The sequence below is a fragment of the Hemitrygon akajei genome, chromosome 11, assembly GCF_048418815.1.
Source record: "Hemitrygon akajei chromosome 11, sHemAka1.3, whole genome shotgun sequence".
Lineage (NCBI taxonomy): Eukaryota > Metazoa > Chordata > Chondrichthyes > Myliobatiformes > Dasyatidae > Hemitrygon > Hemitrygon akajei.
The window spans coordinates 134,352,756-134,367,255 of record NC_133134.1 but is presented as its reverse complement, the minus strand read 5'-3'; the positions used below and the strand labels follow the sequence as shown (position 1 = coordinate 134,367,255).

General features: G+C 36.9%; 1 protein-coding gene across 4 annotated transcripts in view; it reads left to right on the top strand.

Annotated features, from left to right (window-relative positions):
- gmeb2 (glucocorticoid modulatory element binding protein 2) overlaps positions 1-14,500 on the top strand; it is a 65,302-nt gene that overhangs the window by 23,856 nt on the left and 26,946 nt on the right. Inside the window, exons 2-4 of one of the 4 annotated variants that reach the window (XM_073061704.1) lie at positions 2,672-2,843; positions 10,003-10,035; positions 11,167-11,258. In XM_073061704.1, coding sequence (XP_072917805.1) covers positions 2,713-2,843; positions 10,003-10,035; positions 11,167-11,258 — 256 coding nt within the window. In that variant the 5' untranslated portion in view covers positions 2,672-2,712. Of the gene's footprint in view, positions 1-2,671; positions 2,844-10,002; positions 10,036-11,166; positions 11,259-13,436; positions 13,520-14,500 lie in introns of those variants that run through there. The other 3 variants (XM_073061705.1, XM_073061706.1, XM_073061707.1) reach the window with 3 other exon arrangements.

Sequence of the window (14,500 nt, the reverse complement as noted above, 5' to 3'; positions counted from 1 at the left end):
GTGTACTTAAGGCAGAGATTGATAGGTTCTTGATTGGACATGGCATCAAAAGTTACGGGGTGAAGGCCGGGAACTGGGGTTGAAGAGGAGATAGAAAAATAAGATCAGCCATGATTGAATGGCGGAGCAGACTTGATGGGCCAGATGGCCTAATTCTGCTCCTTTGTCTTATGATCTTATGGACTGGAGAGTTTAATTCTGCTCCAATGTCTTATGGTTTTTAATGACAAAAATAAGGTTGAGTTACAGCATCTTGTCTTCTATTTAGGCATTTTGGAACTTGTGGGACTAAATATCAAATTTCACAATTTCAAATAACTACTTTTGTGTGAAAACTACTCAATTTTTGCAATCTCATTAAGCATACATAGTATTAATGTAGTTTTTGTTCTAACCATTTTCATTTGGTTTTAGTTCTCAGCAAAAACTGCGACCTGTATTTCACAGTTTTACTGTGTCCCCCAGTTTGTTTGGCTGCTGATAAACTGCCCTCATTCATTTATAAATCACAGGGCTCCTGGAGAATTCTGGCCACAACCTACATATGACTTACATTTGTCCTATCTATTTCTCTCTTGCTTTCTCTGCAACTTAAAATTTTTACACTTCCTCAGTTACAACGAAGAATCTTTGACTTGTTTCTCTTTCCACAGATATAATCTGATCTGCCGAGTATTTCCAGAATTTTCAGTTTTTATTTTGATTTAAAGTAATAGATGGCATCTTTGAATGGAATTAGCCACGTGACAATAGTCCTGCTGATGCCATAAGCTAGTTAACTCTTGAGAATGGTCGTTGGCTACATGTGGGATGCTTAAGTGGTGCATTTGGGGAGAGTTTAAACTAATTTGACAGGGAAGTGGGCAGAGAGTAGATGTACAGTTCGTGGGGGAGGCACAATCAAATATAGAAGGAATTATAGAAGAAGTTCAGTATCTTGAACTATCTTGCTTATGTACAAACTTGAGAAGAATGCAAAACTAAAATCACATTGATTTTTATTGCAAGGAGTCTGATTAGTAAGGCAGATAAACTGAGAATATTGATTAGCACATGACAATATGATACTGGGGCTACCATTGGAGACTTGGTTGACAGGACAGGACTGGCAGTTCAGCATTCCAGTGTTAAGTGTGTGGAAGGCAACATAAAAGTTGAGGTTATATTGCAATTTTAGGTAAGGAGACCATCACTTTTTAATAAAAGAGAATGTGCTGGAAGGCTGCTCAAAAGAGATGTATGGTTACTGCTTAGGAACAGAAAGAGGGTGATTGCTTTGCTGTGAGTGTACTACGGGCTCCAAACAGCTATTGATAAGGGAGCATTTGTATTTATATTAGTAAGGGCTTTCAACTTTCTTATTACAACCCCAACTAAGTGAAACTGACATTGGGGTAGGCATAACAAAAATACAGAAATTGTTAGAGACATAAATTAAATTGGAAAATCTGAAGTAGGTAGGCAGGAGGTATATATGTTTATTGTCAGCAAATAATATTAAAGAGAATTTGAAAGCATTTTGTTAGTGTTTTAAGCGAAGGATAACTTTGAAAGTTTTGGGCCCATTTGGGACCAAGTGAACATGCTGTGTATAGCACTAGAAGACATGGGTGAGGTTTAAAATTTTAGAGTACAGTAAACCTCTGATGTGTTAGAGCATGGGAGCCAGGATCCCGGTTTGTTAGAAGGAAAATGTGTACTAGGGCTTCGGTGAATGGAAGCAGAGTGGAGCCAACCTTACTTTGTGAGTTGCCGCATCTTTGGGATTTCCTAGTTGTCAGATGGTGCATTATTGTAATTTTACTGTACTGTATTGACTAAGACTTTTTAGAGAATTCAGGGAGGATGATGGTGAATTTCTTGAAATAGTTACCATTAAAAAGGACGTTATAGCTGTCTTAGGCTAAAAGATGAACAAATACTTAGTACCTCATGGGGTGTATAGCAGGCTGTCATGGTAAACGTCAGAGGATACTTAAATTTTGGAATGCTTAGAATCAGGGTTTGGCAGAGGCAGAAACAAACATTTTAAAAAGTATACAGGCGAATGCTTAAATCAGTATGGTAGAAAGCTATGAGTCACGTGCTGGAAAATGAGATTAATAACGATGGATATGTGTTTATCAGCTGGAATTGAGCGGGCTGGGAGCCTCTAAAATTATTACAATTAACAGGCAGTTAAACTTTAATATGCAGTCTGCAGAGTTTAGAATGGGCATGTGCAACCTTTGAAATTAACCTTGTAATTAAAAAGGATGCTGATTCCTTGACCCAATGTTTTCAACAAGGGAGGCACTGGTTGTTACTTCTATTTGAAAATTTCTCACCTTGCAGTACTAGTTTTCATTAGATTCAATGGATTGGTAAACAGTTCACAGGATCACAGTTCCTTGCAAACACTACTGGAAGTATCCAACTGAAAATTGGCTTCTGTATGTTTTCAGTATGTGTTGAAGTTCTTTAACTAAGCACTTTGAATCTGTTGGTCAATTATGTGAAGTACATAATTCATACCTCAATGCTAGTTGATTGGCTAAAATAGTTAAATTATACACCTTAGTTTCAAAGACTCTGAAGCATTAGATTAGATCTCAACCAGTTAATTCAAATAACTCACCAATGCATAATTTTGTAAGCTTAGTAATTTGTGGAAATTTTGCCTTCTTTTTAGCTGGAAAACTATAGGCATCCACTCACTACAACTTTGTACACATGGCTACTCCAGATGTCAGCGTTCATGTGGAGGAAGTAGTTGTCGTAACAACACCTGATACCCCATCAGATGGAAATTCAGTTGAAGAGGTTAAGACAGTTTTAGTTGACTTCAAATCAACACAGCCGAGGTACGAAGATGAGCTCTAAATTCTTCATGTGTATACTATTTGCTTACTAGTTCTTAAAATGGTTCAAATTTCTGTTGCAAACTGACATAAGTAATGTTGATATAATATAGCTGTTGGTTTTGAGCAATTGTGGAATATTGAAACCTGATTATTTTCATTTAAAAGATAGTAAATAATAACTTTAATGATAATCATGGCAGAAGTACTACTCGGCTTTTAAAATGAGGTTTCCTGTAACAGGAAAATATTAAAAAATGAAATACAGCATAAAGCATGTTGTGGTCATGGTTTGAGTGAAAGGTAATCAAGATATGATTATGATTTATTTATCACATGTATATGGAAATGTATAATAAAATGCAATGTTTGTGTTAATGACCAACATGTCTAAGGATGTTCTGGGGACAGCCTGCAAGTGCTGCCAGGTGCCAACATAGCATGCCCACAGTGCTCACCAGAACAACACAGAACACAATAAGCAACAAAACAACAACAGCAAAACAAGCCCCCTTTCCTCCCTCCCACCTACCCACTCACATGGACAGTCCTTCCAGTCCAGGACAGGCTCCAAGTCTCTAGGCTCTGGCCATTGGGCTTTATCTTCTGGACTTCTGATATCCACGTTCAGGCTTTGATCTTCAATATTGAATCCTGGATTAGTCAATGATATGACCCAGAGCTCAAGGCTTGAACTCTCGTATCTCATGCCTCCTGTTTACACAGACATCCTGGGACCCACCTACCTGAGGCAGCCCAAGATCCATAGATCTCCTTCATCACCAGTCAACGTCTCTGGCCTTTAAGCACAGAGCGAAGGCTAGAATCTGGATGTTCTGCATCCCGTTTCCAAATAACTGTCCAAATGCAGAGCCCAGGCCTACTGTCTAAATGTCCTTGGTTATCTGTCCATGTTATAAGCATAAGTGAACAATCAAGTTTAGATTTGCAAATCTAGAAATAGAAGAAACCACAGATTCTGGAGCAACAAGCAGGTCAAGCAGCTTCTGTGTGAGGGTGGGGTGGTGGGTGGTCAGGAATTGTTACTGTTTTGGTTTGAAACCTTGCATTATACGTGGTCCAAAAACATCAACAGGTTTTGCCCTTCTCCCTGCCTCACCCCACTTCCTGCCCTCTCCCTACCCCCTCCTTCCCTCCCCCCTTCCCTTTCCCCTCCCCCTTCCCCTCCTTCCCTGTACCCCCCTTTCCTCTCCCTCTCCCCGATGCTGCTTGACATCCTGATTTCCTCCAGTAGGTTATTTTAATAAAGAGTAATAATTCAGCAAATTCAATAAACCACTGTGATTCAGATTGATAACATCTTTAACCAAAGAGTTGATGTAATGATGATTGGCAGTATGGTGGATTCTGGTTAATCGGGACACATTGGGACCAATGCATTTTGGCCCAATTAAGTGGCTGCCCTAATTAGCCAGTTTTATGGAAATATTGAAAAATGTATAAAAAAGTTTAACTGAGTAACAAATTATGTATTTAAATGAAACACAGAACAAATTAGAACACTGCCAATGCTGCTACAGTTCAATAAAACTTTTAGTTCATGGTAGTTACCGATAGAGGAATTCATCCATTGTACACTGCCTTGAATGGGGTGTCCAGGGACGGAGCTTATCGTGTCAATTCTGGGGAGCTCACTCACCTTTGGTCCCCTCTGACAGGAATGTAACAGTAACTCAAATAACCACATGTTACAACAGTAATGTGTAGAAGAGCATCTCTGACTGCAGAACACATCGAACCTTCAAATGAATGGGCTGCAGTTGCAGAAAACCATGAACATCCACTTTATTAGGCATAGGAGATACTTTATAAAATGGTCACTGAGTGTAGATAATCTAGATAAAATGTAGATGAGTGGGTTAGTAGTACGTAGGTGATATAAAAAGTGGTGGTCTTGTAGATGGCATAGAGGATTGCCAAAGGATATAGCAGGATATAACATCAGTTGCAGGTACAGGCAAAAAATGGCAGATGCAGTTTAGTTTGGCTACCTGTGAGGTGGTGCACTTTGGGAGATCAAATATAAAGGAACAGTACACTGTTAGTGATAAGACCCTTGTCAGTGTTGATTTTTCAGAGGCATCTTGGGATCAAAGTCCATAGCTATCTGAATTTGGCTGCTGTTTGATGGATTGGTAAAGAAGGTATATGACACGTTTGCTATTATTAGTTGAGGCATTGAGTTCAAGAGTTGGGAAGTTATGTTGCAGCTTCATAAAATTCTATTTGGACTGTATCTGGAATATTGCATTCAATTTTGGTTACTCCATTATAGAAACTTATGTGGAGGCTTTGGAGAGGGTGCAGAAGAGGATTACAGAATGTTGCCTGTATAGAGGTTTATAAGATTATGAGAGGCATAGCAAGACAGTCAGTATCTTTGTCCCAGGGTTGAAATATTTAACAGTGGAAGGCATGCATTTAAATTGAGAAGGGGTAAATTCAAAAGAGATGTGAGGGGCAAGTTTTTTTTACAGACTATGGTGGCTTCCTGGAATAACTGGACATTGTGTAGGCAGAAGGAATTAGTTTAGTCAGGGATTTAATTACTAATTTAATTAGTTTGGCTCAACATCGTACACTGAGGGGCCTGTTTCTGTGCTGTACTGTTCTGGGTTCTATGTTAGTGTATCACCTAATTCTAACTCTGCTTATATTAGCAGTCATCTTTATTTTCTTCCTTGCTTTGATGTGCATGTTAGCAGTCACAAATTACCACAGTCTTCTGTGTTGTTGTTGTTGATTTGTCCTTCATGATATTCAGAGTAATTGCAAGAAAAGCTGCAAGAAAGGATCTATCCTGGGCCCAACATATTGATGCAAAAACAAAGAAGGCACAACTGTTGCTACATTGCTCATTATTTGAGAGAACTGGTATGTCATCAAAGACACTCGCGTATCTCTACAGATGTACCATGGAAGGCATTCTAACTGGTTGCATCACAGTCTGGTATGGAGGGCTACTGGACAAGATCAGAAAAGGCTGCAGGAAGTTGCAAACTCAGCCAGCCCCACCATGGGCACCAGTCTCCCTAGCATCCAGGATACCTTCAAAAGGCAATGCCTCAAAAAGGCAGCATCCATTGTTAAGGACCCCCAACATCCAGGACATGAGCCAGCTAGTGGTGTAGTGGCATCCGCACTGGACTTCAAGGCAAGTGGTCGCAGATTCTAATCTGGCCAGCTTCTTGCAGACTTTCCATTCATGTTGTGTTGACTGTCATGCTGGCAACTTGGCCTCGTAAAAAACAGACAAGAAGGCTGAAGAAAGAAATGGCAAGGTTGCCACCGATATGCCACAAGGCATGGATAGGAACCACAATCACCCAGGACATGCCCACTTCTCAATTTTAGGAACAGCTGATTCCCCTCAGCCATCAGCTTTCTGAATGGACAATGGACTCATTAACATTACCTCAATACTTTATCCTCTCTTTTTGCAGTACTTATTTAATTAAATTTTTTATATATACTTTAATTTTTTAATTTTATGTATTGCTGCTACAAAATAAGAAATTTCATGACATATGCCACTGATATTATACCTGGTACTGATTATGATTCTGACGCATATTACACTGATTGCAGGATCTGGTAAATGCACAGACTTCATTTTGCATTCTGCTGTTTTGAACAATGATAAAGTACATTTTCACTACATCATAGGCACATTATTGATTTAGCAAATTATTCCCAGCAATGTTATTATGCTTATAAATGCATTATCTGCTTAAATCAAATAATTATAGCATTGCTGTCTAATAATGCATTTCATAATTTTATGGATATTCTTTGCAATCACAGGAAATTTACATAGATTGCTTTACAAGTTGTTTATGTTTTAGATTATTACTGATTAAAGGCACCTGCAGCATTTAACTTGTCTAAAATATCACACTTCATATCATGCTGAGTAGCATATTAATAAAAACAGCTATTTATATGTCATGTGTATACCAGAGGAAAAGGAATGATGCCAATAGATACACTTGCCTGTGTCTGCAGCTCAGAAGGCAAGCTTGCTTGAGTATTCCGATGGAAGTCTGCTTCTATTAATTTAACTAGCCCACAGGAACATTATGATGTTAAACATTCTTTGCTAGGCCAGATAAATAGTTTTATTTAAAGAGTTGTGATTTGCTCTTAAAAAGAGAAAATGTTGGGTTGGTGGGGTGTGGGGAGTTCGTGTTACTCCATTGAAGCAAATGATATTGTAATATTAATATCAAGGAAATGAATGGAAGAAAAAGTTATCTGTGAAGCCTAGATATAAGCCGAATTGGAGGGGTTTGATCTCACTCAAAGCATTAAGGCAGGTCCAGATTGTAAATGAAGAACAAAATAGTGGATACCAAGCATACTTTTATTAGAGGGAGTGCATTAACCAGTGTACAAACTCAAGTGAAGTACTCCTATAACTTCTAGAAGGGACCATTTCACATATCAGAGTTTTACTTTGTTTTTAAATCCATTCCTCTAAAGATGGCAAGCATTAAATGAACTGATATTTTTAACTGTTGCAAACTGTCCTGAGACAGAGCTGAGCTGGATTCTTGAAGCATTTTTTTCCAAAATCACAATCTTAAATCTTGTCACTGACTAAAATCACAGGCACACCTCAGGCTGCATACTTAGCCCCTTGTTCTTCTCTTTCTATATCTATGACTGTGGCTAAGCAGAGTGCCAATGCCATCTGCACAGGTGTACAGAAGTGAGTTTAGTCAGCCGGTTGAGCAGTGTTGTAGCAACAACCTCGTGTTTAACATCAGTAAGATCAAGTAACTGATTGTGGTATTTAGAAAGGGCAAGTCAGGTGATCAAGCACCGGTCTTCGTAGAAGGGTCTCTAGTGGAATGGATGAAAAGCTTTAAGTTCCTGTGTGTTTAAAAACTTGGTGTCTATCCAGGAACCAGAACATAAATATAACTATGAAGAAGACAGGCCAGTATCTGTCTTAGAAGTTTAAGGAGGTTTAGCATGTTATCGAAGACCTCTGACAAACTTACATACAGGGGAAAGCACAGGAACATAAGAAGTTATGAAGATTGCTAGACCCAGCTATTTCCAACATGGGTACAGCTGTTCCAACTACCTACAAGTGGTGATATCTCATGCAGATGACATCCATTATTAAGGATTCCTACTACCTTGGCATGCCCTCTTCTCATTGGCAGAATGTACAGGAGCCTTAAGATCCGCACCTCAAATTTCAACAACATCTTCTTTCCCACTGCCACCAGGTTGTTGAACCCATCTGAAAAACACTAATAGTACCTTGAAATGCATTTCATTTTTCTCTCTCTCAACTTGCATTCGTGTCTATTTTTGTTTGTTTTATTGTGTAACTTACCTTATTGAACTGCCACTGCAGAAAGCTAATTTTCATGGGATTTATACCCTATGGAGGTGAATGTCCATGACAATAAACTCAAATTTAAACATGTAGTAATGTATTTTTACAGGATTAAGAAGTAGACAGTAGATTTGATCCAGTGACAAGGAATGTGATCTAGTTCTTAAACAGTATGGTGTGACATGAAGAACTTTAGATGGTAACATCTCATGTACCTGCTGCCTTTGTCCTTTTAGATGTGTGAGTTGTAGGTCTGAGCAATGCTGTTTAAAGCCCAAGTGATTGAAGACATGCATTTGTAAATGTTACGAATTTTAACCATAGCTTGCAAATGCTGGATGTTGAAATTGTTAAGAATGATTAATGTGGTGTTAGCTGCTTTGGTCTTTCATTATGCAAGAGCTGGATTATAAACTTTTCTAAAATTGAATGCAGAACATGACATGGAAACTTGAGCTTAGAAACAAAACCACTTCACTACTGTTAAGGAGATGGAGATTAGTGCGATGTTTCTTAGTGAGATTGGCAACTGTGGGTGTAGGGGGAAATTAATAAAAATGAAGCTGTCATGGATTGTGGCTACTTTTTGAATTATGGCTGTGTTTGAAATTGAATAGGCAAGTACTGGGGGAAAAATGTAAGCCTTGAACATTGCTTGCATGACCAAAAAAATGGTGTGAAGATAAAAACTAGAGTAAACTAATTTTGAGTACATTGTTAACTACTGTATCACGGTTCTCAGAGGGAAACTGCTTACTTTTTGGCAACAATTTTGTTTGTCCTGGCACCTTTATTTTGATGTCAAATTTACCCAAATGGTATCAACAGTAGGGTAACAATACACATTTGATTTGATTTTCAACTTCCTGAGTCTGATAAATGACAGTTTTTACGTACTCACAGGTGTATCAGCTTTCCCTGACTGTAAATCCACTGAAACTGCTGTATAAATCAACCAGTACCCAAAATGTACTTCTTGATGAGATCTGGGACCTCAAATATAGCCTCATGTATATGCCTGCCATGTGTTGCACTTTAAGATCATGATTCTTGATGGTTTTCCAGTTCCAGTTTCATTTCAAGCCAATGTTGCTGTTGCTCAAAGCATGCAAGGTTACTCCTCAGCAGGTTACCCAAATTTGAGGAATTTATCTTCATTTCAATTATTCCACAGGATCTGACAATTCAGGCATGAGCATATATTTGTAGTGCTGGTTTCTTCAGTGTGCACACATTCATAGATTGCATTATCCTTCCTTGGTAACTAACCATCATGGGTTTTCCATGGACTTCTTGTACAAGGGTCATGTGATCTTCCAACATGTTTTTTTCACCAACTTTATAGCTCCTTTTTATTCTTGGAAGTATCACCACTACCAGTATCATCTTAATCCTCAGCTACCATTATTGTAGAATCTATTCATTCAGAACCAACGTTCTCTAGTATCTGCAAAAATACTGTTTGCAGTGTGCCTTTTCTGGTATCAGAGGTAGCACCTGCTGTGTTAGGTGCTGGCAGCATATCAGGAGAGACTGCTACACTGAGATCAACAAAATCAGTATCAGCATTGAATTACACAGGAGAACAACACAACACTCTGTATGAATCTTAGAGTCAAAGATTTTGATAATCTGTTAATGAAACAATCTAACTTTGCTATTTGCATTATTTTAACATTGGGAAAGAACTATAGTAATCTAAGTAAGTGAATGTGGAATAAAACAATATTTTAACATCAATTTCAAAAGGGATAATTTTAATACTTTGATTTGTATTTCTCCATATAGTTTGGCACTGAATGTTATGGAAACATTGTTAAGGTAAATTGCCTTAAACAAAATGGCACTTGAAAGCATAACTTTTTGAGAATAGAAATGTGAATGTTACAGGATATACAAAAATGATTTGGTGATTATTGTAAATAACAGCCAACTTCTAAAATCTATTTTGTCTTAATTTCATATGTTCATGTTTTAAGATATTTCATACTTGGAGTAAATGCAAATCTTAGGCTAAATGAAAAGTGGGAAAGGATGTTTTATAATTTTTGTAATAACAGAACACCAGTTTTGTAATTTTCATTGGAAGAATGAGTGTCAGTTCTATTGTAGCGTCTACTTGAAAAATAAACCAAAACTGCTGTGAGGCAGAGTGAGGGAGTTAACTCTGTATGACGCCCTTCCAAAGAACTGAGTTCCAAGTCAAAAAAAGTATGTTTGATCCTTTATTACAAAAGCAGCAAAGGTGATCGATCTTGTATAGTGATTAAAAACTAACAAGCTAGTGTAGTGATAATGGAATTAGCAAAATAGGCATAATAAGCAAAGTTAGTGGTCAACAAAAAATATTCATCCCCTACTCCATTTATCTCCAACTAAACTAACGGCACAAAGGATGAATTCATAACTATACTAATTCTACCTCGCTCAAACCCATGTGACAAATTACTGTAACACAAAATAGAATGCAGATGGATAGAAAATAGATACATGGCTCCTATATCTATATTGATTAAGGAAAAGAATGTTGTTTCTGGAAATTATGCCAGTTTTTTTGGTTGTGCCTAAAAGCAGTGCTTAGGTCTGTTCAGAATAAAGTTTTCCTTATATCAGAGAACTGGGATGATTTCCCCATTAAGGGGTTGGATCTGAAGATGAGCTATAGAAGTGGTGGCAGTGGTGGAAGCATCAACTTCTTTTGTGATACATTTTTATGGGTAACATATTTAGAAGCCAAACTGTTGAACTGTTTTTGTTTAAATTAGCTGTTAATTAAATGCTTTGAAAAATGCATATGATTAATTAATTTGAAGGATACATCTGACAATAAAAGTTTGCGCAGACCAAGTACAGTTTATTGTGATTATATATATATATATATATCTTTTATGTACGAAGTTTCACCTGGTTACGTCTCATGTGCAAAATTCCTTTTTATTTCTGATGGATCAGTGGAGGATTAAGTGAAGATAGCATGGACTCTGTCAACACTCCTGGAACCTATTCATCTTCCTCCACACTTATTCAGAAGGGTGATATTATTGGTAAGCACCGTCATACTATCATAACTATGTTAGTTGTGATGTAAATCGTTTGTATTGTTGTACTTGTCATTATAGGTAGTCTTCTGCAAATAGAATCAAATGGTGGTGACTGAGTGGATTTGACCTGTTTCAGTTTTTCTATGAGAGTAAGATGGACCTTCAAAATATGGGAAGGCTACTCTTTAAAACAAAGTTTTTGTATGTCACCTGTAAATTCACTCTTATTCTATGGATTATGCTTTGAACCAAATGTTTGCATTGTGTAAAGGACAACCATTTTAATGTCCCTGTTAAAATAATTCTTTGCAATCTTCTTTCAAACTGAATGTTGACAATGACAAGATTTCGTTGATGAACTGATGACCTACAATGGAGAGAAGCTATATTTGAAAACTAGAAAATTAGATATCCTTTATTTGTATATTTTTGGCTAGTGTAGTACTATTGCAGATTAGATTTGAAGAGCATGGATATCCACACAAAAATTATCTACATATTTGGAATTAACACCATTTTCTAATTATTAAATTTAGCTTGTACTAAAATACTGGAGTGGTTTGAGAGCCTTAATTATTAGGTGATATTAATGCCCTCCTAGACAATCAACTGCAATGAGATTTAAGCTTCCCACCTGGGAATGAATTGATTCTGTGAGATGCTTTGTCATAGAGCCAGCATCTTTGTAACAGATTTTCAAAATAACTGTACAGGTGTCCCCTGTTTTTCGAACGTTCACTTTACAACAACTTGCTGTTACGAAAGACCTACATTAGTACCTGTTTTCGCTAACCAAAAAGAGGATGTTCGCTTTTACGAGAAAAAGACGCCTGCTTTATACGTGTGTTTACCCTGAGAAAAACTACAATGACCGTGAAACCTTGTGCGGGCAGTTGTTTGCGCAAGCATGTATGTGCGTACATATGCGAGTACGTGCCGATTTTTTTCCTCCAAATCGACTTTGGCTTGCTGTCTTCCCGATTTTGATAAGTGAAACTACACCGTACATGCAATATTTCTACTTTATATAGGGTGTATATTTATTATATCATTCCTGCTTTTACTGTATGTTAGTGTTATCTTAGGTTTTATGTGTTATTTGGTATTATTTGGTAGGTTATTTTTTGGGTCTGGGAACGCTAAAAAATTTTTCCCATATAAGTTAATGGTAATTGCTTCTTCACTTTACGACATTTCGGTTTACAAACGGTTTCATAGGAACGCTCTACCTTCGGATTGCAGGGGAAACCTGTACTCCTGAGGTGCAACTTGGAAAATAGATTCACCTACAAAACTACCAGAATTAGCAATAATGCACAAGTAGAAATATTTATAAGACTTGGGAACATTAAGTACCATAGTAGTTTCTTTAAAAAATTCTTAAAGCAACTAGAAAGTTAAATCTGCTTCCAGCTATTATGTGAATCATGGAACATTATCAAAATATTTCTTCAACTAGCTGAATTATATGAGGTAAGCTTCAAAAGAACAGTTTTCATATACTGATAGTGCCTTCCTGTTTGATCACTAAGTATTGTTGCTGATGCAAAAATGGAAATTATGGTTGTTTTGAAGTTTACTTGACTGTGAAATTAATAGTCTTTTTTCTTTTAAAAGCTGCTATAACAGGCAAAATTGGACATTGGACTTAGTGACAAGAAATAGTATACAGAGCATAAAGCATAGTTTCAATAAAAAAAAGATAATAGGGTAACAACAAAATAAGCACAAGTGTAGTGATTTAACTTATTTGAAAGATGGGACTATCTGTGGTAGGGAGAATCATATTTTATCCAATAGAAATACATACCAATCCAAGAATTCTTCCCTAAATTTAAATTGGATATGTTATTTTGAAATTACATTTAATTGTGAACAAATGTTGAAAAGAGGTATTCTGATATTAGAAATGCATCTATTTGGTATTTGTTTAGCAATTGGCCAAGAATTGTATCTATTATTCCAACAAATAATCTTATTTGTATAGATTTGTGCATATACAGTATTCTTTGAGTTAATCCATTCATTTTTGAATAGTTTTATGTAATCAAACAGCCACTTTCTATGGTATTATAGCTTTCAAGACCATACTAAGAGATATATAAGATCTTGTTTGTAAAAGTATTTAAGCAGCTTTTTCTCCTAGTATAATCCCTAAGGTGTGATATCTCTTTTTTTCAGTAATCGGTTAAGAGCAGTACCCAGAGATATCACTAGCTACCAATCTCTACGAGAGAAAGTAATTCTTTGAGAATTGGCACATAGTAAGTCTGGTCTGCCTTTACACAATTCATAAGTATCTTGAAAATTTCATAAAAAAGGGGACAAACCAAATTGCCAGAAGTAATTTGGAGAACACAATATGTCATGGAACCCAACTGGGAAAGGTGTATTTTACACCATTTGTGCTATGGTACAGATTAAATTATAGGACCTTATAGGTCCTCTAGGGAAGCGCTCTCATAGTATTGTTGTTAAGAGCAACAGAATTGTGAAAACTTGAATTATAAAGTTAAATAAGGCTCGTTACATAGGTTTGAAGGGAAAATTAACCAAATAAGTTTACAAGATCCTATGTTAAGGTATAATGGGAGAAAATAGCAAACAATTGCATATTTTGTCACTGGAGCATATTTAATTGAGGAATGAAACAGAATGGGGAAAAGGAGAGGTATTAAAGCAATATTAGAAGTTTAATGGGGAAACAGATCTCTAAAGAGAGCAAGGAATTAAAATAATTAGTATTTGTTGAGGAAAGGTACTGGAGGAATTAGTGGTATTAAAGGTAAACATATTCCCAAGACCTGATAGCTTGCATTCCATTTTCATAAAGGTGATTAGCTATAAAGCTGTGGATGGATTAATGGTGATCTTTCAAAATTCTCAAGATTCTGGAACAGTTAAAATATATTAAGTGCTACACATTCATTAGACTCATGGAGTTATAGAGCATGGAAACAGGTGATTTAGACCAAATCATCCATACCAACCAAGATCTCCAATTTGGCCCATGTCTCCCTTAACTTTTCCTATTCATGTACCTGCCCAGATTCCTTATTAAATTTTGTTATTGTACTTGCCTCAGCCACTTCCTTTTGGCAGGTCATTCCATAAATGCTCCACCCTCTGAGCAGAAGGTATCCAATACGTTCCCTATTCAATATTTCTTCTCTCACCCTAAATCTCCGGCATCTAGTTTTTGATTCCCTTCCCTGGAGAATAAGACTGCAGTCATCTATGTCCCT